Source organism: Pipistrellus kuhlii, unplaced genomic scaffold (genome assembly GCF_014108245.1).
Source record: "Pipistrellus kuhlii isolate mPipKuh1 unplaced genomic scaffold, mPipKuh1.p scaffold_m20_p_3, whole genome shotgun sequence".
In the NCBI taxonomy this organism is placed as follows: Eukaryota; Metazoa; Chordata; class Mammalia; order Chiroptera; family Vespertilionidae; genus Pipistrellus; species Pipistrellus kuhlii.
This window is the reverse complement of record NW_023425529.1, coordinates 90,605,354-90,630,614: the sequence shown is the minus strand read 5'-3', so window position 1 is coordinate 90,630,614 and position 25,261 is coordinate 90,605,354. Positions and strand designations below refer to the sequence as shown.

The window sequence follows — 25,261 nt, the reverse complement described above, 5'->3', positions numbered from 1 at the left end:
TTGGCTGCCTGTTTGGGTTTGTGACTTTGCATTTGTTAGATCTGCTACACCTCTCAATCTCCAGTGCAGGGCAGTATTAAAGGCTGTTTCTGACTAATTATATTAGGCAAAGACTCAAAGCCTCTAGAGACTGCCTCAGCCTACAGACTGATAGGATTCCAACTTGAATTTGCCCATAGGCAATCATCTTCAGGTATGGTGAGAGTTTTTTTCAACAGGGTGAGGTAGTTGCTTCTACCTGAAGGCTAATTGTTATTTTTAAACTCTTAAGTGGCTTCAGGGAAAAGTGTTTTCCAATAGTGTGTGTAAACTGTCTTCTTCCCAGGCAAAGCAGATGTCTATGTGGAAAAGATGTCCTCTGCTGCAGGAGGGAATGACTTAGCCCGGGAAACTTGCAGTGTCTGTCTTCTGAGCTCTATCACTGAGACCCCAATCTTGGCTTCTGCTCTCACAGTTCCAGTCCACTTCACACTTCCTTTGCCAAAGCACAAGGTGGGTGGCTACATAGGGAATTTTGTGTGTTGGCCCTTTAAGATAGAGGGTCTTAAATTTTCAGCTGTCACTTCCTGGCTGCTTTTCACAGCCAGATGTTATGTGGGTACCCTTCTCAGTTTTGGTGCACTCTGCTGTAGAGCCAAGTTTTGGGATTAGATCCCAGAGTTCTTAGTGGCAACCCCCAATAACTGAGGTATCTCTCCGGGACTTCAGTTGCTGTCTGTGGGCACCTGGCCAGCCCTTTCGCACCTCTACCCCTGCTACCAGTCTCTATGCAATCTCCAGCTTTGGTCCTCAGGCTCTCCTGTGAGTTTTCTGTTGATTATTTAGGAAGTTTTTCTGTATTTTAGTTGTAATTCCAGTTTGTTTCTGGAAGCATATCTATGCAGCACCCACTTACTTTGCTGCCATTTTTAATCCTTCCGCTTATTTACAGTTCAGGGTCATGGGCAGCCGTAGCCTTATCCTGGCAGCCCAGGCTGCAAGATGGGAACTCATGCTGCACACTCACACCCACCCATCACTTTATTTTTGGATGCTTAATTTATAGAGCCATAGAAAATATAGATACACACACTAACAAACCCATTAAATCATATGAATTCCCACCACTGTGAAACCTGCTCTTTCTCTAATCTCCCCTATTTCAATAAAATGAAGCCCCATATTTCCCGTTTTCTAAGGACAGGAGCCTTAGATAATTCCTGATTTCTCTCTCATAGCTCGTATCCAACTCAGTTACGAAGATGATGATGATGATGATGATGATGATGATGATATCAACAGTGACATTAAAATTAACACAGGGAGTACTTATTTTATGCCAGGCATTGGTCTACACACTTTCCATATTAGTAGCCCAATAATAGGTACCTATCATCCCTATTTACTAGAGGGGAAACTAAGGTTAAGTGACTTGCTACCCTCTACATATTCAATGCGCTCTACCTTCTAAAGGTATCCACAATAATATCATTTTCCACCATCTCTATCACTAACTCCCTAGTCTAAGCCAGCACCTTCTCTCACATGGGCTAGTGCAATAGCCTCCTTCCTGTCTCCCAACTACACTCTTTCCCTTTTTATAGTTTTATGTTCCAAAGAGCAGCAGAGCCATTTTATCTTTTATTTTATTTTACTTAATTTTCGTATAATTGATCAAAGCAATCCTTTTATTTATTCAGTTTTTAAAAAATGTCAGTCAAATTCTATTTTTTTTAAAAGGCAGTACATCATTTCAATTTAAGAACCTAATCTAAATATGAATTGACAATGAAGCAATTCTGAGTATGGAGTGAAAACAGTTAAAAAAAACACACACACCATTAAACGTATTATCTTCAAATATTCAAATAATGAATTACCTCTGGAGGCCTTTTGCTAAGTACAATCATAAACAAAAAACCAGATTTATTGCTGGGGAAAATCTGTTATAGTACTAAGAGTGTTGGGTATTAAGCATAATCAGCTGAATTAAGTTAAGAAGTTAAAAATATAATAAATTTGTTTGTGTATGAAAGTCTATAAGCCAACTGACTCAAGAACAACTGATATTTTAATTGTTCAGTGAGACCAGACATTATTTAACATTTTTCTTTTTGGAAGGCAATTATAATTCTATGCCCAGAAGACAATTTTTAAAAATTGTAAAAAGCAATTAAAACTGCATTGAAAAACCATTTTGTCCACCTCAATTTTTTCACCCCATGTTGAAATAAAAAGCATCCATTACCATCACAGATGATAGCAAAACAAATGTCATTGAAGTCCCCACTGCAATATAAAATCTATATAGAAATTTGATTTTAAAAGTTTAAGTTTAAACTTTTCTTGAATGGAATTTAGGCAAAATTGAGAGTCTAGACCTCTGGGTTTCCTGTGAGGGGGAGGTGCTGTTTAGATTTCAAGGAAGTGGTGGGTGTGTTTCCTTGTCCTGGAGCTGCTCCTCTGCAAGTGGCCCAAAATATTACTCTACCCTTGGATGGGCAGATATCCTTGTATGCAGTCTGGTGGGGTCAGCTGGAAACTTGGAGTTTTGATTAGCTCTCAGGTGTAGGGAAAGTTCCAAGCAGCTTACTGGGATAGTGGAGCAGATGGCTCTTTCACCAGTCCAGTCACTGATGCTCCCTGAGACTGTTCAAACCATTGGTTGGCCTTTACTTTTTTTCTCCTCTGAAAAGGTCAAAATATAGGGGTGAGAGGCAGCGAAAGGTTGCAGTTCGATTCTCAGTCAGGGCCTATGCCTGGGTTGCGGGCTTGATCCCTGGTAGAGAGTGTGGAGGGCTATATCACCTATGGCGGGTTTTCTTTTTTCTGTGATTTGGCTACTAGGAGCAGCTTAGAGCTTTTCAGGAAAAATGGGCTGTTTTGGTTTGGGATGTATGACCAAATGCAGGACTCCTGGCTGCTGCTTTTCCATGTCTCCCACAATGCTTCCCACTCCAGTCTCTCCTTAGGCATCTGGAGTCCATACAGCCCTTCCTTCAGCAAAGCCTTGCCAGTTCGATTCTCAGTCAGGGCATATGCCTGGGTTGCAGGCTTGATCCCTGGTAGGGGGCATGCAGGAGACAGTTGATCAATGTTACTCTCTCACATCAATGTTTCTCTCTCTCTCTCTCTCTCTCTCTCTCTCTCTCTCTCTCTCTCTCTTTCTCTCTCTCTCTCTCTCTCTCTCTCTCTCTCTCTCTCTCTCTCTCTCTCTCTCTCTCTCTCTCTCTCTCTCTCTCTCTCTCTCTCTCTCTCTCTCTCCCTCTCTCCCTCCCTCCCTCCCTCCCTCTTTCTCTTTTTCTCTCTCTAAAATAAAAAACACTTTAAAAGATTGTGGCAGAAATGTATGCTGAAGTAGTCAGCTAATCTTTACTTGTTTTCTTTATGTAAATTTGATCTCAGTATATTTCTGGAAGGGTAATGTTTCAAAGAAGCCATTGTGATGACTGGCTTCCATTGTAGGCTCTAATCCTGGGCACGTGACTACCCTATTCTGCAGCTTTATTCAGGTGCTGATTACTGTCCACATGCTACAGAGTTAATTTCACTGGATCATCCTCCCACAGTTGGTTACCTTTTAGATGGTGGCATTTGAACATCAGGATTTGACCATTAAGTTTGGAGACATATAAGCAAAAAATCATGTTTTAATTTCTTTGTTGGAAGTATAAGAGAGCACTTGATTACATGCCATATAATGACAGTTAAAAATTACCCCCTTTTCTCCAAAGTAACTATCTCCAAAGTTCCTTCACAGTATAACATCCTAAAGGAAATTTCTAGGTTTTCTCTTTCTCCAAATGTCCATTCCAGCATCATATGTTCCAATTTTCTGAAAGTAATTTCTGTCTATTTAAAAAGGGCCTCCTGCCACTGGAGCTGTTTTGACAAGAAGAGTTGATTGCTTTTCCTTCTGTCCATTTTTCTTTGGGGAACAGGATACCAGTGAAAACTGAGTTTCCACTGAATCCACCGTACATCATTTAAGAACCTGCTGTGTGCTCAAAACTCTCATAGCTGATTACATCAGTGGCAAGACATACCACATTGTTCTGTCTTGTTTGATCCTGGCTATAAGAGGCTCTAGCCTAGTGGACACTCATAATGAGTGTCTGAGAAGGTGATCACTTGGCCTTTAGACACAGCAGCTCTTCTGAATCTAGTTCTGATCAATCCAGAACATTTTTCCATTTGAATTACATGAACTGGCACTTTTAACTTTTTTCACCTAATTCATTAGAGATCTTTTCAAAAAGCCTCTTTCACTGGCATCATTTACTAGAACTATTTCTTCTACCACGTGTGTTGATGAGCAATTAATAACACTATGAATAGTTGGTAGAAGTGTGCTCAAAGCCTCATTGTAGAAAATAATTACCATACTGGTGTAGGACCATTCATGTGCTTTTCTTCACATTCAAGTGGCTTCCCTTCACATTCAAAATGAAATCCAAAATCTATACTATGGCCTTTTAGGTCTTACAAGATCTTCATCCTATTCCTCCTCTGCTTCTCTCCCACTGCCGCCCCCTTGCTCAATCCACTCTACCATATTGGCTTTCTTGCTGCTCTGTGACCATGCTAGGCACTAATCAGCTTCACAGCCTTTGCATCTTCTGTTCCTTGGGATTGCAGGCTCTTCCTCATTAGCAGAGTGGCTTGGTCCTTTATATCATGCATGTCTCTGCCCAATATCACTTGATTGCAGAGGTTTTTTGTGGCAATTATACTAGAATCAACCCCTGCCCAATCACTTTCTGTCCCCTTGCCCTGCATTAATTTTCCTCTGGGACACAGATCACAGTTACCATCCATGGCTGCCTCCCTAGTTCTAAAGAGCTGGGTGGAACCTCCTCTATTTTTTCATTGTTGTTTCCCTGTTACCTGGAACAGTATCTGGCACTTAGTAGAGAATTAATAAATGTTTTTGAATTAATGTACTTCCTCAAATGTAATATAAACATAGCAATAAGTTTCACAGAGTTATTTCTTATAACGCTCTCCCTGTAGGCCAGAGGCATTTAAGAGCAAGGGCATTTGGGGCCACTTGGTACTGCCCAGGTATGTGGCTTCAGATAAACTGCTTAATCCTGGCACAGGCTTTAGTGTATTAAGAGAAAGGATGAATGATATCATCTTTAGGAAATTTCTCCCAAATACAGTTTTTCTTGGTTGTACTTTTGAAAGGTGGTGAGAAGTAGTTGATTCAACACTGCCGGTCCAGGGTAGAAATGTTAGCAGAGCTGGAGGAGGGTGTATGAAAACTGATTGTGAAATGGAGGACATGCACTAGGACCAAGCAAAACCCAATTTTCCCTCACCCCAGGAGAAAAAACTTACGTAATATTGGTAAAAAGCTGCTTTATAGATGAGGGTGTCCATTTTACTCAAGATGCTATCAGTGTGTGTGTGTGTGTGTGTGTGTGTGTGTGTGTGTGCGCGCGCGCGCGCGCGCGTGCATGTTTTAACAGAAAATACACTAAGATACTGTACACAGTCTTTCCTTTTGGATAAACCCAACTTATACCATGAAGCTTTGGACAACTAGGTCTCTCCTGATGCCTTCTTAGTCTACCCAGATCTGCTGATACCCTCAGGAATTCTGGGTGGAAATGATTGCCCTTAATATATACCAGATGCCTGGCCATAAGGTTTTGGAATTGAGTCTACTAAACTTTCCTTTTCTTGTGGCATAGGCTATATCCATGAATGTGTAGCTAGAACCAAAATTATATCAGGGAGGACCCATTTACCAAAGCCATGAGTACTCCTTTCTATTAGATCTGCTGCTTTCCCTAAGACCGTGGTTAGCAAACTGCAGCTCGGGAGCCACATGTGGCTCTTTGGCCCACAAAATACCATGGCCTGGGCGAGTCTGTTTTGAAGAAGTGGTGTTAAAAGAAGTTTAAGTTTAAAAAATTGGCTCTCAAAAGAAATTCCAATTGTTGTACTGTTGATATTTGGCTTTGTTGACTAATGAATTTGCCGACCACTGCTCTAAAACAAAGTCAAGTCCTATGACTTGAACACCTGGGAAAAAAATCTTAGTATGTATTTTATGGCTTTTTGTGACAAGATCTGTTTGAGTAGTTTGATTTCATGTTTTTTTATAATGAGTAAGCTAAAAGTAAAATCTCTCAGAACCCAAACTACATGCTATGAACTATAATCTCTCTGTTCAATAACAGTAATCATGTAAAAAATATTATTGATACTGACTCAATTGGGTTCAAATTCTGCACCAAAATTTTCCCATTTTCTTTATATTGGTACAAAAAAATATAAACATTTCTAGGTAAAATAGAAGCCATAATGATAATATTAGACTTTTAAATTCTTATCTGAATTCACTATCATTTTTCCTCTTTATAAATACTTCCATAACTTCTTTCTTTTTGTCTCTAAAGTTAATGATATGAGTTAATTATCATCTCATTTTATTATAATAATCTTTCACAATTCATTATTCAATAAATATAAGGAATGTGAGATTTTAATACCAGAGGACTGTAAAAATATATTTTTAAATGATTGATATTTTATTTAGTATAGAATTTTTTTTTTTTTTTTTTTTTTTTTTTTTTTTTTTACCAAATTCTGTGTTCTGTACTCAGAACAAAGATATACATTTTAAAGGAATCAGCTGGGGGGAAAAAAAGAATCAACTGGCTAAGGACAGTGATATTCCCAATGTAAACTCTACAGCCAGAGTGGTTATTTTTTGTTACATCACACCTGCCATGTATTGGGGGAGTATTTGACTCTTAACATTTTCATGATTCATTTTTTTCTGTCCTCAAATTTTGGGTTACAAAATATATAGTAACCAGACTTTTCTTGAACCAACAACTCTCTATTTCTTGGTACTATTCTCCCCATCTGTAAAATCTAGTTCCTCCTGGAACTCACAGCCTGTGCTCCTGAGACTTGGCTGTTGGGTTTGGATGGCACAGACACAGACCCTGATGGGGACCAGAAAGAAGGGTAAACACAAATAGCTTTATTTTACCTAAAACTAATGGTTCTATAATAGTAAAAAGTTTTAAAGCTGCAATTTCACCTAAGTTAAAGTTTGATAATTATGTATGGATTTTAGACAATCCTCCCATGGCTATTTTGAAAGGCAGAGAATTTCTTATCTATGCAGAAAGAGGTAAAAAAGAACAGCTGTACTGTGGTGCCATTAGGCCTACTCATCTCTTACCCTACTTTGCAAATTTCCCATAAAAACAAAACAATTAAAAACGATAGCTACAAAGGCCCTAAGTATTGACTTACAAAATAAACCTAAACCATGAAATATCATATTTCTGATTTCCACCAAAATAGACAAACTCCATCAGTTAGTTTACTGATTTCCTTAGCATACCTAAATACCACTGGAAGTGTTCTTGATTCCAGAATTTCTGTGACTTGTGACCAAGTAACACTCTTTGCCTGCTCCGTATCTACAGATGCTATCCAGGACTCCAACAAAATCAGTGAATGCATTGCTTTTCAGTTTCTGTCAACTTTCCAAGGAACAAAGGCATTTCTGTGATGATTGTATCTCCCATTTTAACATAATTTTCATTTGGCTACTGAGACAATGCTTTTGAGAGACTGTGTGAAAAAGGGCTTTTCTGGGTGAGCTGATTCACAAAGCTTAAAGATTAAATACACTCCCACGATAACTGCAATATTGGTTTTCTAGTGAGACAATTTTGTACTAGCCTTTCCCCAACTACACCAAGAATATAAAAAAAATAAAGGTTTGAGTAAAAATTTGAATTTCTGTAATTTTAATTTGTCCACTGATTGGCTTTTTGTTATTTTTCAGATGCTGGCTCTATGCTCATCTGCATAGTGGATTAAATGATTGTTTAATGCTTATAGGACCCTTTTTAGCAATTAGAATAAGAAAAAGAAAAATGCTAGCACTCTATTCTCCAACCATCTGGATTCCATTTGAAACCCATCACCTGGTGGTACTTACTTTTATCCTCATCATACGACCCTCCAGAGCTATTGCTGTACCTTGACTCCAGGCGAGTATGGGCTCTGATGACATTACTAAACCTTCAAATACAAGAACAATCATCATCAAATACTGCTGTGCATGGTGTATGTGCTATTTTCATAAACACGTGCTATTATCTAGTGATTGAGTTTTTGGCAGCTAGTTCCAATGATGCTTTTCCTAAGAAATACTGCAAAAATTGTATCTCAAACATTTGTTTTTCCCTGGAGAGGTCTAGAGGTTGCTTTTGCTCATAAGCACAAGTTTAAATCTGGAAAAGATCAACATTTTAAGGTTATACTGAACTGGAGAATTATAACATTTGTTTGGAAATGAAATGGAGCAATACTGAATAATATATTGTACATCCCTTATTCACATGGTAGCCTGGCAGCTGGTAGATGGTCAGTAACTAGCTGATGCATGATTAAACAATGAAAATTGATAAGACATAAAAAAGTGGTTCATAATATATCTTGGAGTTTACTGGCTTTAAAGTTTCTCTTAAAATGATCAGAGGGTTTAAAAAATATGTTTTTTAATTGATTTGAGAGAGAAGAAGAGAGAGAGAGAGTGAGAGAGAGAGAGAAAGAGAGAGAGAGAGAGAGAGAGAGAGAGAGAGAGAGAGAGAGAGAGAGAGAGAGAGAGAGAGAAACATCACTGTGAGAGAGAAACATCAACTGGCTACCTCCTGCACACCCCTTACTGGGGATTAAGTTTGTAACCTGGGCGTGTGCCCTGACCAGGAATCACACTGGCAACCTTCTTTTAGTGCAGGGGTGAATACTCAACCAATTAAGCTATATCAGCCAGGGCGATTGGAGGGGTTTTAGAAAAAGGTAACTAGTTGGGTTGTAAAATAATCAGAGAGGCTCTTTCTGTATGGTCTCTCTGTGGATTGAGAAGTAACATCTCCCCCTCCCCCCATCAAAAAGGTAGAAATATACTAACTTCACACACATTACTCATTTACTCTCACTTATTCATCTTTGACATAAGCACTGTTTACTTTATGAATGAGGAAACAGGCCAAATGAAACAGTTTGTCCAGTGTCATGCAGAAGACAATGGCAGTGCAGAAATGATTTTGGTTCCAATGAGAGAAGGCAAGACACCGGATTTTAGCTCTATGACCTTGGCCAAGTCCTTTATCTTCAATGAGGACACCGTTTCTACACCTGCTAAAAAGTAATACTAATAATATTTCATCATTTATTTTGTTAGGGTTGTAGAAATAAAAAGAAATGATACAAGAATGTTTCCAACACTCCAAGGTACCATCAAACTTTGATGTACTAATTATTATATTTAATAATAATATAATAATTATTTCTAGATTTCTAGAATGCCCTTTCCTCTTCAGGGTACCAAAGACCTTTAAGCCAATAGCATTTGAATATCATCTGGAGATCTATAAGGCAAGGCAAGGGTATGACTGGGAGAAATGGCATGTCTATATTTATTTTATTCAAAGTACACAGAGCAGGTTTGATCTACTTAATATGTATGCAGACAAAACAAATAACTAAGGCAATCAGTAAGTATCTCAAGCCGAAGTAGGGCTATGCCCCTACATTACTGACTGGATATTCTGTACTAATTGACTGCAGGTCAGCACCCTGTTTCACACTCTAGCTGTCCTCACCTAGTGCATGGAGCAAGAGTGATGTTTCAGGGAAAAGTCCTGGATGTGCCATTATGAGCCTACCTTGTCTCAGGTGTGCATTTGTGACTGGATTTGCCAAATAAGTAAATGCACAATTTATAGTGACTCTAAAGGCTATAATGATTTTTGTCTTATTCATTTTGTAGATACTTGTAGCAGCTTTTATTTTCTCATGAAACATCTATCTTTTCCTCAATCACTCTGTATTTCAAACATTCTTCATTGTCCTATCTTTTGGGCTATTACTTTGTGAATCCATAAAACAGAAACTCAAGGACATCTGCTTAGTTTCATACTAATTGGGCCACATAATTGGCACTTAGGGAATTGAAAAAGTGACAACCTATTACCTTTAATTATATTTATTCTGATAAAGGCCAAGTCAAAAACAGTGCATGAAGAGCCAAGAAATCATTCAGCAACAGGGAAGGGATCTAGCAGCACACATGCAGAGGCATGCAGTGTTTCCCAAAGTGTGGTACGCGTACCCCCAGGGGTACGGGAAGAGTTTGGGGGGGTGGTACACGTTGCACCGTAGTTTGGTGGGGATATGCACTGCACCGTGCTTAGCTGCGCCTAATTCTATGTTCTCATGAGTACGAGGGGGACTCAGCATTACGAAAATTATAGAAGGGGTATACATATGTCAAAAGTTTGGGAAACACTGATTTAGAGGATGAGCTTGCACAACTCTAGGGCAGTCAGCCTGATGGCAGGTACTTTTCTCACTTGTAGCCCCTGCTGTGTGTCATGACTGAATCTGAGGACAGCCATGAGGTCTGCAGGGGCATTCTGGGCTGAGGTATTTTTATTATTTAATCCATTGCATTTGCTCCAATAGGAATTTATATCTCATCCTTGTTACTTCAGTGAAAGTGCTCCCCATTCCTTTTCACTAGAAAATGCTCAGCCCTAAAGTGTTTTCAATTCCATAGAATCATCCTAATTTTTTCTTAAAATATATTTTATTGATTTTTTATGGAGAGGAAGGGAGAAAGAGAGAGAGTTACAAACATTGATGAGAGAGAAACTTCAATTAGCTGGCTTCTGCACAACTTCTATTGGGGATGTGCCTGCAACCAAGGTATATGCCCTTGACTGGAATTGAACCTGGGACCTTTCAGTCCGCAGGGCTGATGCTCTATCCACTGAGCCAAACTGGTTAGGGCATCATTCTAATTTTTAATTCGAGTCCTGTTGGTCTCTTTTGGTTGTGTCTCTATTCTTCACAATCAACTAGGGAACAATGATCCAGATTTTATTTACTTCTGAGTAGGTCCTGGGCAATTAAAGGCATATGGGCAAAATAAATATTATCAAACAGCCTATAGGAAGGAGATTAACACTTATTTGAGCAGAGGAAGATAGTGTTCTTGGTAAACCAAGACGTGACAAGGTAAAGGTGAAATAAGAAATATGATGTTTCATAGAATTCACTTCAAGACTCAATTGCTAAGAAATTATTCAATACTCAGATTTGAAAATTTCACATGAAATTCCCTCTAATTCCAGATGGACTTTACAAGTAGCAGGACAGTTCATGGTTTTTGTTTGGTCCTAAGAGAAGTGAGGTTCAGCTCAGGAAGAAATTGTTGTCTTCAGGGATATACAGAGCAGAGATAGCAAGTCAATCATAGTTTCTAAGAATAAAGAAGGATTTCTATGTGTGTGAATTTCATAAAGCCTACAAACTTTTATTGATACCTCTGTTTACTCTACAGTTAAATTGGATATCTAGCCAATTTGTGAACCAACCTCTCATCAGACTCTTTCAAGATCTTGCCCTCCTCAGCATCTGGGAAACTGTCCTGGCCGGCAACCACTGTGTTGCTGCTGGAGGTGGTTCCTGTGGATTAGAAGACACTTAGAAAAAAATGCATGTGGCGGAGGTCAGAGTCAAGTCTCAATATTCCAGGAAAGAATTTCCTGTGAAATTTCATGTTTGAAGGATACCTTCTATTTTCTGTACAATCTCAGACATTCTAAACAAACTCTAAGCCCACTCCACTGAAACAGGAGAATCCCAGACATCTGTTATAGTCAAATTCCTGGACTCTCCTATAAACTGAGGTTACAACATTCTTGAAAACCTTTCTTGGGTAATGAGCTTATTTGCAATGGTTGTCCCTGCTGTTAGCTGCTTTAGCACTTCTGGGTCCAGGAGTTATTGAGCTAATGTTAGTGAAACAAGTCCAAGTTTCTAGAGTGTCTGACATCTAGGCTACTGCTTGTCTGCAGGAATGCTGCTTTGGCAGCTAGATGTGGGGAAAACAGAGGACATGAGAGACTAGTCCAGGAGAGAGATTTGAAAGTAGTCGTGATAAACCAAAACAAAGCTGTCTTCAATGAATTTGAGGAGGATTGTATATATTTCATAAAATGATGCTGAAAGGCCAATTTATGGAAAGTAGTAATATTGTTAGAGGCACCATACATAGTATTTTAGTCAATTCCGAGAGAATATTCACCAAAGGAATCCCATAAACACAAGATGGAAGGTGCAGACTGAGATTTCTAAGTGATGCTGTGTCCTACCTGGGATCAGCCTAAAGTATAAAGCTCTGGGCATGTGAATACTGGGCAACCAATTGTCAGTTATGCTTACAAAATAATTTCATTAATCTCAGCTATTCTTAAGCCATCTTTCTTTTTTTTTAAAGTTATTGTTCAGTTATTATTGACATATCATATTATATGTTTCAAGAGTACAACATTATAGTAATTAGACATTTATATACCTTATCAAGTGTTCACCTCAATAAGTCTACTACCCAGCTGACACCATACATAGTATTTGCAATACTATTGACTATATTCCCTATGCTGTTCTTTACATCCCTGTGACTGTTTGTAACTACTAATTTGTACTTACTAATCACTTCACCTTTGTTATCTAGCCCCCCACTAGCCTCTGGCAACCAAAGTATTCTCTCTGTTTTGGTTATTTGTTTATTTTGTTTTTAGATTTCACACATAAATGAGATTATATGGTATTTATCTTTGACTGGCTTGTTTCACTCAACATAATGCCGGCTAGGTCCATCCATATTGTCACAATTTAAACCACCTTTTAAGTGAAAATACATGCCAGAATCAGAAGTAGCAACACTTGTATCCTTTCAGTTTCCACACAAAGAAGCATCAGACCCAGGACAGGTTGTCCACCGGCCCTACCAGAGGCTGCTGTGGAGACCTTGCTGCTGGCAGCGAAGTGGTAGAACGGTGGGTTGTCACAGTGCTGGACGATGGGGTTCACGGGCTCCGTCTGCTGCAGCTCAAAGAGCAGCTCTTCCATGGTTTGAATGGTGTTATTACGGCACAGATATATCACCACCTTTTTAATCTAGGAAGAAAAACAGAACACAGGGACATTTCAAAGAGCCTTGTCCACAATAATGCCAGTGGGTCGGCAGCAAAGAATATAACCCACTCAATTCCATGAAGTGTTATCCTCAGGAACTACCACCGGTAGCTGATCTTCCTGCTGCCTGGAGATAATCCTAGTGTCTGGATTAAAACTCACCTTCTGCCGAAACCGGTTTGGCTCAGTGGTAGAGCGTTGGTCTGCGGACTGAAAGATCCCAGGTTCGATTCCGGTCAAGGGCATGTACATTGGTTGTGAGCACATCCCCAGTAGGGGGTGTGCAAGAGGCAGCTGGTCGGTATTTCTCTCTCATTGACGTTTCTAGCTCTCTATCTCTCTCCCTTCCTCTGTAAAAAATCAATTAAAAAAAAAAAAAACCAAAAAAAAAAAAAAATCCCCCCAAAAACAAAACAAAACAAAAAACACCTCACCTTCTCTACAGCACATCTGATGTGAATATGTGTCAAATGTCTTACCCTTCCTAATGGCTGAATTTACAAAAGTTACTTTTGGGGCTTCTGAAATCTAACCAAAAGCAAAAAACATGCCATCTAAAGTTTTATCTTGAGAAAGGATTTAATTTATATGAAACCATGGGGAAAAACTGAGAGCTATTTTTTTTTGTTTAAAAAGGAATCTGGCCAAAACTGATTTGGCTCAGTGGTGGAGCGTCGGTCTGCGCACTGAAAGGTCCCAGGTTCGATTCCGGTCAAGGACAGGTACCTGAGTTGCGGGCACATCCCCAGTAGGGGGTATGCAAGAGGCAGCTGGTCGGTGTTTCTCTCTCATCGACATTTCTAGCTCTCTATATCTCTTCCTTTCTCTCTGTAAAAAAATCAATAAAATATATTAAGAAAGAAATAAAAAGGAATCTGGTCTTCTGCTATTCTCTTCTCCCCTAGAAACAAGTGAATTTTAGCAGGATGATTTTACATTTTAAAAATAACTGATAACCCTGGAATAAAGCTCTGTGCTATTGGAGTCCTCAGAGTCAAACCTGAGGTATGGAAGCTGCAATGAGGCTGATGGAGCTTAAAACAGCAGGTGGGCCAAGGATCTCTCAGGAAACAGCCATACACATATGCCAAGTGAGTTAAGGCTTAAAAATGCTGTCTTTGATGATCATGTCACTTTTCACTACAAACACTATATACTGGGCATCTCAGAAAGATTTCTCTCTGCGTAGATTTATCTTCTACCAACTAAATTTGAAGACAAAAATCTGGGTATTCTGCATTTTTATTCTGTCTGAAGAGCATCAAAATGTAAACGTGAAATACTTTTGTTAGCAATAATATGCTTTACTTAGTTTCTCTTACATAATGGGTCCAATGTTTATAGAAGGCAGCCTCAGTAACTGATAAAAGAACATCTCTATTTTACTTGGAGCAAAGGGCACATTCTGATCTGCACTTGCTGATGGAGCCACCAACAAGATAATGCCTGAGGAGAGCCCAGGGAAACTTACATAGGGCAAGAGAAGTGTGTCACTGCTAACCCCACACAGGCTGATCAGGAATTGCAGGGTGACCCTCAAGTTGTTACTCCACTTCTCATTGTTGGCTAGAGCATTCCAAACATTTTCCATTTCCAGTCCAGGAACTTCATCTCCATACTGTAACACACAAAAGAAATACTGACCCAGGAGATACGGGGAAAACAAGGGGGGCAAAATGTTTGATTAAAAGTTCTTTTAAGGGTCAAGGCTATCTCAAAACCATAGAAGGGGACACATGGCCAGCCATCCAAAAGATGCCACTTTCAGCAATTTATAACGCACAAATTAGTAATGTGCAATGCTTATTCATGTGATTAAAAACGTTAGACTTATTTTATAATTTTTAAAACTATGGTAAGATATATGTAACATAAAGTTTAACATCTTAAACATTTAAAAAATATATATTTTTATTTATTTCAGAGAGAGAGGGAGAGGGAGAGTGAGACAGAAATATCAATGATGAGAGAGAATCACTGATCAGCTGCCTCCTGCACAGTCCTCACTCAGGCTCAAGCCTGTAACTGGGCATGTGCCCTTGATTGGAATCAAACCCGGGACCCTTCAGTCCACAGGCCAACATTCTATCCACTGAGCAAACCTGGCTAGGGCTTAACCATTTTTCAGTGTACAGTTGGATGGCATTAAGTACAATCACACTGTGGTGCAGCCATCACCATCACCCTGTTCACATAGTTTTTAATGAAAATGCCACTCCCTAGGTTTGCAGCATAGGGTTTGATGAGCCCAGATTTTCTGGAATGATGGAGCCATGTTATGGGGGCACGATACCTTGGCCGTCATGTACATGAGGTTATTCAGGACTAGAGACGTAGCTTCTGGGGAGCCCCAGCCGTTCCCTTTCAGCCCACGAGAAGTGGTCACTTCTCCTTGCTGGTTCTTGCTGTCATCCTCTGGACTACTGGGGCTTGACCCCGGGAGGAGGAGTTTGCTGTCCACCAGCTCGATGTTGTGCAGCCAGGGTAGCAGGTAGGTGAGCATAATCTGACGCCCGTTTGGGTGCGTTGTGGGGAACCTCTGGCTTACCTCTAAAGAGAAGGGTGGTAATGGAGAACCATGTGTTATGGCATTAAAATAAACTAAAATATTAACACTACTGACAGATAACACAGGGCACTTGCATACACAACAGCTCCCCAAGGCCATGAAATCTTAAAACTGATGCTTGTCCTCTAGCCTTTCCCTTCAGATCTGGTGCCTTGTGCGGGAAAGAGAGAGCACAGGGGGAAGAGTATGGCTTGGTGAGAGTGGAGTGAGGGGGAAGACCCCTGAGTTCAATCCATTGCTGATAGAAGAGGTACATTAGAATGGACAGAACAAGGGACTTGAGACCAAAAGGACATGTGATTAGATCCAGTGCCTCCACACACTAGCTGCACAAGACTCTGGGTTAGTTACTTAACTTCTCTGTTCCTCCGTTTCCTCATCTGTCAAATGAGGCCACTGGATTCCACATTGGGCTATTGTGAGGATTAAATATATCAATAGAATCATAATGTTATGTAATATGCTCAGAATGGTGCTTGTTATTTTGTAGGCTCTAAATAAACAGTGGTAAGGACTATTAGAACAGTGGCTGCCTTTCCACTGCACCAATATCAAACCAATAGAGCATCTTCTATGTACTATTAATATTAGCTGTTAAAAAGTGGGATGGGAGTCTCCAGGAAAAATCCACCCAGTGTGCAAGCTCCTGTCCATGAAGTCCACTTAAAAACTTCCAGCTATGTGGGAAGCTGCATGCTCAATGTTCTGTTTCATGACATAAATGAATCAAAGGTTGAAACTATGTGTGCAGCCCTGTCATTTTACTAAAACTTTCTCTGATAGCATGTTGTATGTGTTCACAGCCACAAACAGTTTAATTTCATAACCTGAATAAGCTTTTTATAGAAATAAAAGGACAGCTTTATGCATCTACTGCAAGATCTAAGATAACCTCTGATTTCTACCTTCTAGAAAAGAAACCTTTTCTTCCTAAGGAAACTAAGAAAGCTAATTTAATGCACTTACTACCTGGCATGGGAGGGGACCTCATTTAGAGCGCTCATGGCTGTGAAGAAATAGAACAGCACAGATGACAAGAATTACACCAAGAAAACCCACTGGATTCCTGATACTATAGCTTTAATTTTGCCCTTTTCCTAAAATTACAATTACAATTTTTTACTTTGAAGATTAAGAGTATACATATTTAATGCTGTGCCACAAGAATCAGACAGTGTTAAGTTGTTATCTTTTACATGAGTCAAAATTTCAAAATTTACTAAATTTTTAAATTTTATGGATGTGATGACTAATGTTATGGACTTCTATGATACATGTTCAGATCCTTGTAAAATCAGAACAGCCTTTCATTCCAACACACTGGGCCTTTTCTAAGTGCAAGGCCATGTGCTGGGTGGAGAGAGGAGACTGAAACCTCAGTTCCAGCCCTGAGCAGGAGGCTCTGTCATGTTATGTTCATGGATAATTCTGGGGTAAGGTAGAAAGTGACAAGTGACACACAGAGGCTCAAACAGTGTGCTTTGGGAGTTCAGCGAAGGAAAAGGATTTCTAGTTATAAAGAGTCAGAGCCCTTTCATGGCAAATGAATGACTTAAACTCTGCTGGAAAGGACTGAGATGTTGGAAGGTGTAAACTTTTCAATCACAAGGACAACCACTATTAGGAGACATATGTAAAACTTTAGATAAAAAAAAAAATAAAAAAAGAAAAAAAGAAGAAAAAAAAGAATATCTGTCATCTTTAACAGTGGTATGAAAGCCTACATTTTTTGGGGAGGGAGAGAGAGATAAATGTCACTGAATGAGAGGAACATTGATTGGTATCTCCTCTATGCACCCCCACTAGGGACTGACCCACAATCTGGATATGTGCCCTGGCCAGGAATTGAACGGGCTACTTTTCTGTGCATGGGAAGATGTTCCAACCAACTGAGCCATGCCAGCCAGGGTGGTCTACAGACATTTTGTAGATACAATCACCTTCTAACATATCACAAAATCCACTCTTTTATTTATGATGTTAATGCTTCTTGTCTGTTAGATAATCAGAGCAGAGAGGATGGGATTTGGTCTGAGGTACCCCAGGCACTTCTACCAGGGCCTGGATTGTAGAGGAGTTTTTGAAGGAAATAGAAGGGGGGAAAAAAGCCATATATATGCAAAGAATTCCCCCAATTCACCTCTCCAGAAACAAATGAAATAAAATGTGAGATGATGTCAGTGAACTGCTATATACATATTCCAGCTCCTTTGGGAAGGACCCAAATAACTTGGCTGGCTACTGACAAGGAATTAAGTCATTTGAAAATATCCTATTTAATAAAAGAGTAATATGCAAATTGACTGTTACACCAAGACACAAGATGGCCGTCCCCATGTGGTCAAAGATGGCTGCCCCATGTGGACACAAGATGGCTGCCGCAGGGGATGGCAGTTATGGGAATTTAGGGGTGACCAGGCCAACAGAGGAAGGCAGTTAGGGGTAACCAGGATAGCATAGGAAGGCAATTGGGGGAGACCAGGCCTGCAGGGGAGGGCAGTTGGGGGTACCAGGCCTGCAGGGGAGAGTAGTTGAGGGGGGGAGGCCTACAGGGGAGGACTTTTGCGGGGGAACCCAGGCCTGCAGGGGAGGGCAGTTGTCAGCAATCAGGCCAGCAGGGAGGGCAGTTAGGGGTTATCGGCCTAGCAGAAGAGGGCAGTTGGGGGAGACCAGGCCTGTAGGGGAGGGCAGCTGGGGGGGAAGCAGAACTACAGGGGAAGGCAGTTGTGTGTGTGTGTGGGGGGGGCAGGCCTGCAGGGGAGGGCAGTTGAGAGTTAGCAGTCCTGGGTTGTGTGAGGGATGTCCGACTGCCTGTTTAGGCCCGATCCCACTGGGATCAAACATAAATAAGTGGTTGGACATCCCTCAAGGGGTTCCAGATTGGAGAGGGTGTAGGCTGGGCTGAGGGACCCCTCTCCTCCATGCATGAATTTCATGCACCAGGTCTCTAGAGGGTAATAAAAATCTCACCACAGGGTTTTAAATAGTAAATACAGAAAAAAAAAAAGAGCTATTATAACCACCTTTAAAAAAAAACACACCACATTATTTCTAAAATGTTATTCATCATAAACCAAAATTTTCAAAAGTCAATTCTTGAAGAAAACCTGCTTGCAACTCATCATATGAGTTTCCTTTCTTGTTAAACTTGCCATACTACTTATTTCCTCTATCCTCAAGTTCAGACTCTCTCCTCTACTAGTTTCTCCCACTCAGTAATAAACTTGCTAAAATAAAACTTGTTCATTCTCTTACTCTGCATCCCCCATAGCAGCACCCTCCCTCTTTCTTTCTTTCTCAGCCACACAGGTGAGATCTGGCTCCTGCTTCTGTTTCCAAGGAAACTACTGACAGTAATTAATGAATTGAGAAATCCAGAGAATAATTTTAGATCTTATCTTTTGGGATCTCTCTATTTCATTCAAGGCTGTGGACTGTTCACTCCCTCTTCATAAATCTTCCTTCTCCAGGTTTCCACTAAAAAACTTAGACAGTGTGCCTAGGTATTCTCTCTCAATGCGCCTCCATGCCCTCCCTCACCCTTCCTTCCTTGACCCAGTGCTTGGAAATTGGGTGTCCAGGTTCTTTCTCTCACTCTGGGCTCTGTCCAAACACAATCTCATCTGCTCCCTTGGTTCCAAATCCTTCTATTCCTCCACGAGGTGCTATGCTGGCCTCCCCTTGACACTGGTCTGTCTATACAGAGACCTACACTCAGTATCCCAAGTTGAGCTTATGTTCCCCACTTCACCTTAAACCTTCTGTCCTCCCTGAATGGCTCTCAGGATGGGGTCATCACCACTGGCCCCCAGATTCACACAGGCACTCTCTTTTGTGTGCTCCACCCAGGGTTCATCATCCTGGTCTCTCCTCTCCACTTGCTCTGGGCTGTCTTAGTTCCATCTTTCATAACTTCCTCCTTGGATGACTGTCATAGTTTCTCAACTGGTATCTCTCTAGACTGCATGTCCTCTACTGTTCCCTCCACACTGTAGCTTGTCTTTCTAAAATGCATTCTTGTTTGAAACTGTTCAGTGGCTTTCAAAACCCAAGCACCTTGCCTGGATGCTCTCCCTGATGTACACAGGGCTCTGAGGGGTTTCAAGAAGGACATGGAGATCACTGGCCCAAACAGTCCTTAGGGAGCAATACAAGGCCTTCCAAGATTTGACTCCTGCTTCTCTCTGTCCATAAGTTTCCCCTGTCCCTGTATATATTATGTTAGCCAATTGACCACTATTGAGTCTCTCAAATACAACCTGCTATTTGACACCTCTGAGTTCAAGCGTACATTTCATTGGTCTGTAATGGCTACCTGCTTACCCACATAATGTCAACTATTTGACTGCTTTGAAAATTTATACTTCTTTTGAACTGCAGCTCAGACATCACATTCTCTGCGAAGTCTTTCCTGATGTTCCTGGCCCAATAACTGACCACGTCTTCATTTCCCAGCAGAATGTGCTTTATTTATTGCAGTTTCTGCACTGTACCATAGCCATATAATTGTAAGCCTTATTTTATTACTAGATTATGATGAACCTTTGATAGGAGAGACTGCTTTATTTACCACTGTATTCTGAAGACCCATGAACAGTACCTGTTGGCTGAAGTAAATAAAAATAAAATTTACTTTTTGAAGGAGAGAATTAATTTATTGAAAAAGATTTTCTTGGGTGAAGAGATTAATCAAATAGCATATATGCATAGCCTGTGGATACAGACAACAGTGTGGTGATGGGCAGAGGGAGGGGGTGGAGGCTGTGTGAAGGTAGGCAAAGGAGGGGAAAATGGGGACATTTGTAAGAGAGTCAATGATAAAAAAGGCTTTTCTTGAGTCTCTCCCACGCGCCCCCCCTTTCGTGCCCCCCCCCCCCCACTGTTTTAGGCCCGCTGAGAGGATGTCGCTCACTCTGTCTCAGGTAGATAGAGAGGTTTTGCAAAGTAGTAGATTTTAAATAGATCTTAAGGATGATTGTGAATTAGGGAGAGGGCCATTTCCAGCATGAACAGAAGCAAGGATTAACTGAGAATGAAATAAAGGTTTACTGGGTAAAAGACAGAAAGCAAGTTTGGAACAGAAGTCTTATAGGTGAAGGTGTTCCAATTTTATAGCACTGGCTTTGGGGAAAAATGTCTCAATTTAATTCCGACTTGTCTGCTTCCTTCATTATATGGTTTTGAGCAAATTACTGAACATCTCTAAGCATTAGCTTCTCATCTGTAAAACAGAAATGATGATTCCAATGGTAGTGGTGATGTGACAATCCCATGTCAGGACTGGACTAATATCTTGATTATTACTAGCTCATTACCTCATAAAAATTACCTGTGAGGTAATTTTTCTTGCAGACAAAGAAACCAAGTTTAGAGGCTCTGTGACTTGCCTGTGGTCCAGCAGCTAGTGCATGGCCGGGCCAGTGATTAACCCAGGCTGCCTGACTCAACAGCTTCCCTTCTAAACTCTACTCCTGGGGTGTAAGATTAAATTATAAGTGAAATGTATATAAAGTGCCTAGCACAGACCCTGGCACTTTATATACATTTATAACCACTCAATAGATAGAAGCTGTTATTAGCAATATTTAGGACAACTGGGCAGACACATTTGAGTTAGGAAGTGCTGTATGGATTTAGTTTTGCTTTGCAGGTGGGTGGCAGTCAGGGGTGTTACAGCTGGGGCAGGACTCATGAGGGTTTGGACTAAGGCAGTGGAGAGGGAGACAAAGGAGATGAATTCAAGATACCAAAGTCAGCCTCCCCTCAAGGTACTCTGTGTGCTCAGGCAAAACTTAATTGACCAATACAATTTTTAAATATAGGTTTATAAAAAATTTATTCATAAAGATTACTTGCAAAGATGTGCCAAGTATAAAACTCTCAACAATTCATATATGTAGCAACATACAAGGTACAAATCAACTTTACTGTTGCCACCAGCAAACATTTTGCAGCAATTATATATATTAGAAGTTATACCACCCATATTTCGTTTCTTTAGAAAATTTTACATAGACAATCTTGTTTGTAAAAACATGATTAATCTAAGCATCTTTACATTTGTCCCATGTTTATTTATACCTACACTGTTTTAGATAAACAGATACTTTTACATTTAAAGACATTCTAAAATTTACTTTTGTATGTAATTGGACTTAATCCATAATAATTTTGATCTATAAATTTAGCACCAATAAATATGACTCTAAATTGGCATTAAAATTTAAAAAGCAAGATTAATTAGAGCAGAAAAGATCACGTGTCATCACTGATTATTTCTGGTACCTGAGAAGAGCGGGAGAGTGAGCTCGGGGTACATCCTGGCCAGTTCGCATGACAAGAGGGCTAGTGACATGCTGTAGAGGGGTGGCAATGGGCCATGGGTTCCATAGAGAATACTGCCAGGTCTTTGTTCGGCTACTTTCTTTGAGTAAACAAAAAGCTTTGCTTCAAGGATCTATAAAGAGGTAAGAAAGTAAGAAACAATACAGAAAAATATTGGCTATTTAATAAAGGTACAAAGTAAACTAATAAATATAATAGTATTCAATATAGTAGTATTTAATATAGTTATATTTAGTGGATAGCATGAATTAATTCCTATTTATAGTGAAATGCACACGTGACATAAATAAATGCATATCAAGAAGTAGCAACCCAGGGATCAACCCCCATTTCTATTTTCTGTGCCCAAGCGTGGATGTTTCTATGTCAGTAAATGGTACATGCCTGCATGAGCTGCATGGAGATTTCGTAGGTCTCTCTGTTGGTGTCAGAGGCCTTAAACAGAACAAGGTTTAGCAATATCACTATGTCGAAGGGATAGTTCCTAAAAAACACACAAAAACACACACACCAAAAAGCACAGTTAATAAAACTGCCTGACTAGTAATCTTAATAAGCCAATTACCTCTCAAATCCTAGAAGGCACATTGACCTCAGTCACACTTATTAATGACATCCCATGCCCATTTGGCAATTGTTTTGCCTCCTTTTTTTTTAAAATATATTTTATTTATTTTATACAGAGAGGAAGGGAGAGAGATAGAGAGTTAGAAACATCGATGAGAGAGAGTCATCGATCAGCTGCCTCTTGCACACCCCCTACTGGGGATATGCCCGCAACCAAGGTATATGCCCTTGACTGGAATCGAACCCAGGACCTTTCAATCCCCAAGCCGACACTCTATCCCTTGAGCCAAACCAGTTTCGGCGAAGTTTATTCTTAATAGATAGAAATGACGAAAAACAAAATACATTCTGGAGAAATATAATTTTTCAAAAAAATGTTATTTTGGTAATATTCCATAGATCCAAGTATTCTTTTGTAATGTTAACATAAAAAAATAAAATGATGAAAAAATCAGTTTATATTCAATTGCTAAAATTTTATGGAGATTAAAATATATAATAAAAATACTGCTAAGATTATGGAAAATGCAAGTTTTAGACATGAAATGTTATCTACTATCTTTAAAAGAAAAATAAAAATTTTGAAGAGAAACTTATATCTAAAAAGCAGGGTTATTTTACATTTACTGAAAGTAGCTGTCTTTTAAAATTCTGTTCTTATTAATTTAGAACAAAATAGGTTGGAGTTTAAAACTAGCTCACTTTTATTTTATGTGTAATAAGTTGAAATTTATAATAAATTCACTTTTATTCCCTTCTTTGGATACCTGAAGACAGACATTTAATTAATTAATTAATTAAAAAAATTATTAATTGAGAGAGAGAGAGAGAGGGAGAGAGAGAGAGAGATATTTGTTGTTCCACTTATTTATGCATTCATTTGTTGATTGTTCCCTGACTGGGAATCAAACTCATAACCTTTAAATCTGCCTGCAACTGTGGCATATCTGGATGACATTCAAACCAACTGACCTACCTGGACAGAGAATCAATATAGCCATTCAAAATGCAACAATTTATTGAACAGGAAAATAGGCAATCTATATGAGTCTTTTCAAAAATATACTTCAGCTGCCTTCTTTCAAGTTCTTACATATGAGCTTTTCTTTTTGGAAAAAGCTCATGCAATTTGGTTATCTTTATTAACCCTTGTATCATAGTTATGAAATTTAAAATACTATAGTTCTGAATGTTTTTGCCGAATGACTAATTTATATAACAAGGACAGTGGTTTTAAAAGTGTGGTCTGTGGAACCTGGGTGCCACATTTCTTTCCTTTTCTTCCCTTCTGAAGTTTTGAACAAGGTGGATTTAACTTTTTGAAGGGTGCTTTTTGGGTTTAGTTTGGTCTAAAGATGGCTGAAAGGCTTACTGCTCATATCTCTCACAAGCAGTTCTAGAAACTCCTTTAATATATACATTAAGTTTATATATATATATATATATATATATTCCTTTAATATATATATTTGATGGCCTCCACCAATTCTTTTACTTATTTTTAAAAATTAATTTCTTTATTGATTAAGGTATCACATATTTGTCGTCAACTCCCATTCCAATCCTCCCCCCCACTCATGCCCCCTCCCCCCAGTGTCCTTGACCACCGGTTAGGTTCATATGTGTGCACATAAGTCCTTTGGTTGATCTCTTCCTTTTATCCCCACCCTCCCTTTGAGGTCCAACAGTCTGGCCCCTTATCTCTGGGTCCGTTCTTATACATTAGTCTATGTTGTTCACCATTTCCCCTAGATGAGTGAGATCAGGTCCTACTGGAAATATTCTTGATCATTTTCAAATGTTGTTCTAATGTTTCACTATGAATTTCACTATGAATTAAAAGAAGGGGGCTATAATGACAAACCACTCTCCTGGGAGAATACAAAAAATCAATGTAGCTGTACATTGGGTGTGGTTTTTCTGGCATTTTGTATTCCCATAGCATTTACTATGCTTGATTAATTGTAAAAGCTGTAAACTCTCAGTTATTCATATCATGAAGAACAACCCTAATTGAATTTTCCACTGACCAGTAACCCCTGCTTACGAGAATCCATACCTGCTTCCACATACAGTTGCTATGGCTTTGAAGCAGCCAGATGCAAGTTGGTAGGAACCTGTGTAGCATCGGTCAATTGCCCAATTAAAAAGATTTATTTGGTCAGGATTAAGTTCCAAGAGTAAGACGACAACTTCACAGCCAAGTTGATGAACCTGAATACACAGAAGAAAGCAATTATTCATGTTTAATGAAAGGTTATTCCAGGGAAAGACACAAAATCAAGCTTAGTCAATATCGAATGGGGTAAAATAAAGTGGAGACTAAGCATTCATCTTGATTAATTTTTATTTCAAATTTTTCCTCTTTAAGAGGGAGTGATTGAAATTGAATACTGAAATAAATGCTTTTCTGCATCTATTGAGATGACCATATAATATTTCTTTCTTGAGACACTAAATATTAATGCAATTAACATACTAATGAATTGATGGACATTAAACTAATCAAGTAGGTCTTAAATAATCACAACTTGGTTACGATGAATCATCTTTTTTTAATATATCACTGAATTCAGTTTTCTTATAATTTGTTTAAAGTTTTTATTCCTATGCTCATGAATGAAATTGCCTTTTAATATTATTTCTTGTTAAATCCTTGCCAGGTTTTAGTATTAAGGTCACGCTGGTCTGCTAAAACATGTTGGAATGTATTTTCTCTTGAGCTGTTTTCTCTTTAAGGATTTATATCAAATCAATACAATTTGTTCCTTA

General features: G+C 39.3%; 1 protein-coding gene and 1 pseudogene across 11 annotated transcripts in view; both read right to left on the bottom strand.

Annotated features, from left to right (window-relative positions):
• The window catches only part of FRY (FRY microtubule binding protein), a 459,465-nt gene that overhangs the window by 110,863 nt on the left and 323,341 nt on the right, over positions 1–25,261 (bottom strand). For all 11 annotated transcript variants that reach the window (XM_036454766.2, XM_045588489.1, XM_045588490.1 and 8 more), the window contains 8 exons: positions 24,549–24,703; positions 22,307–22,406; positions 21,863–22,034; positions 15,302–15,558; positions 14,480–14,626; positions 12,822–12,990; positions 11,403–11,493; positions 7,958–8,040 (listed from right to left, as the gene is read on the bottom strand). In XM_036454766.2, the coding sequence (XP_036310659.1) occupies positions 7,958–8,040; positions 11,403–11,493; positions 12,822–12,990; positions 14,480–14,626; positions 15,302–15,558; positions 21,863–22,034; positions 22,307–22,406; positions 24,549–24,703 (1,174 nt within the window). The remainder of the gene's footprint in view (positions 1–7,957; positions 8,041–11,402; positions 11,494–12,821; positions 12,991–14,479; positions 14,627–15,301; positions 15,559–21,862; positions 22,035–22,306; positions 22,407–24,548; positions 24,704–25,261) is intronic.
• LOC123653233 lies at positions 3,287–5,469 on the bottom strand (annotated as a pseudogene).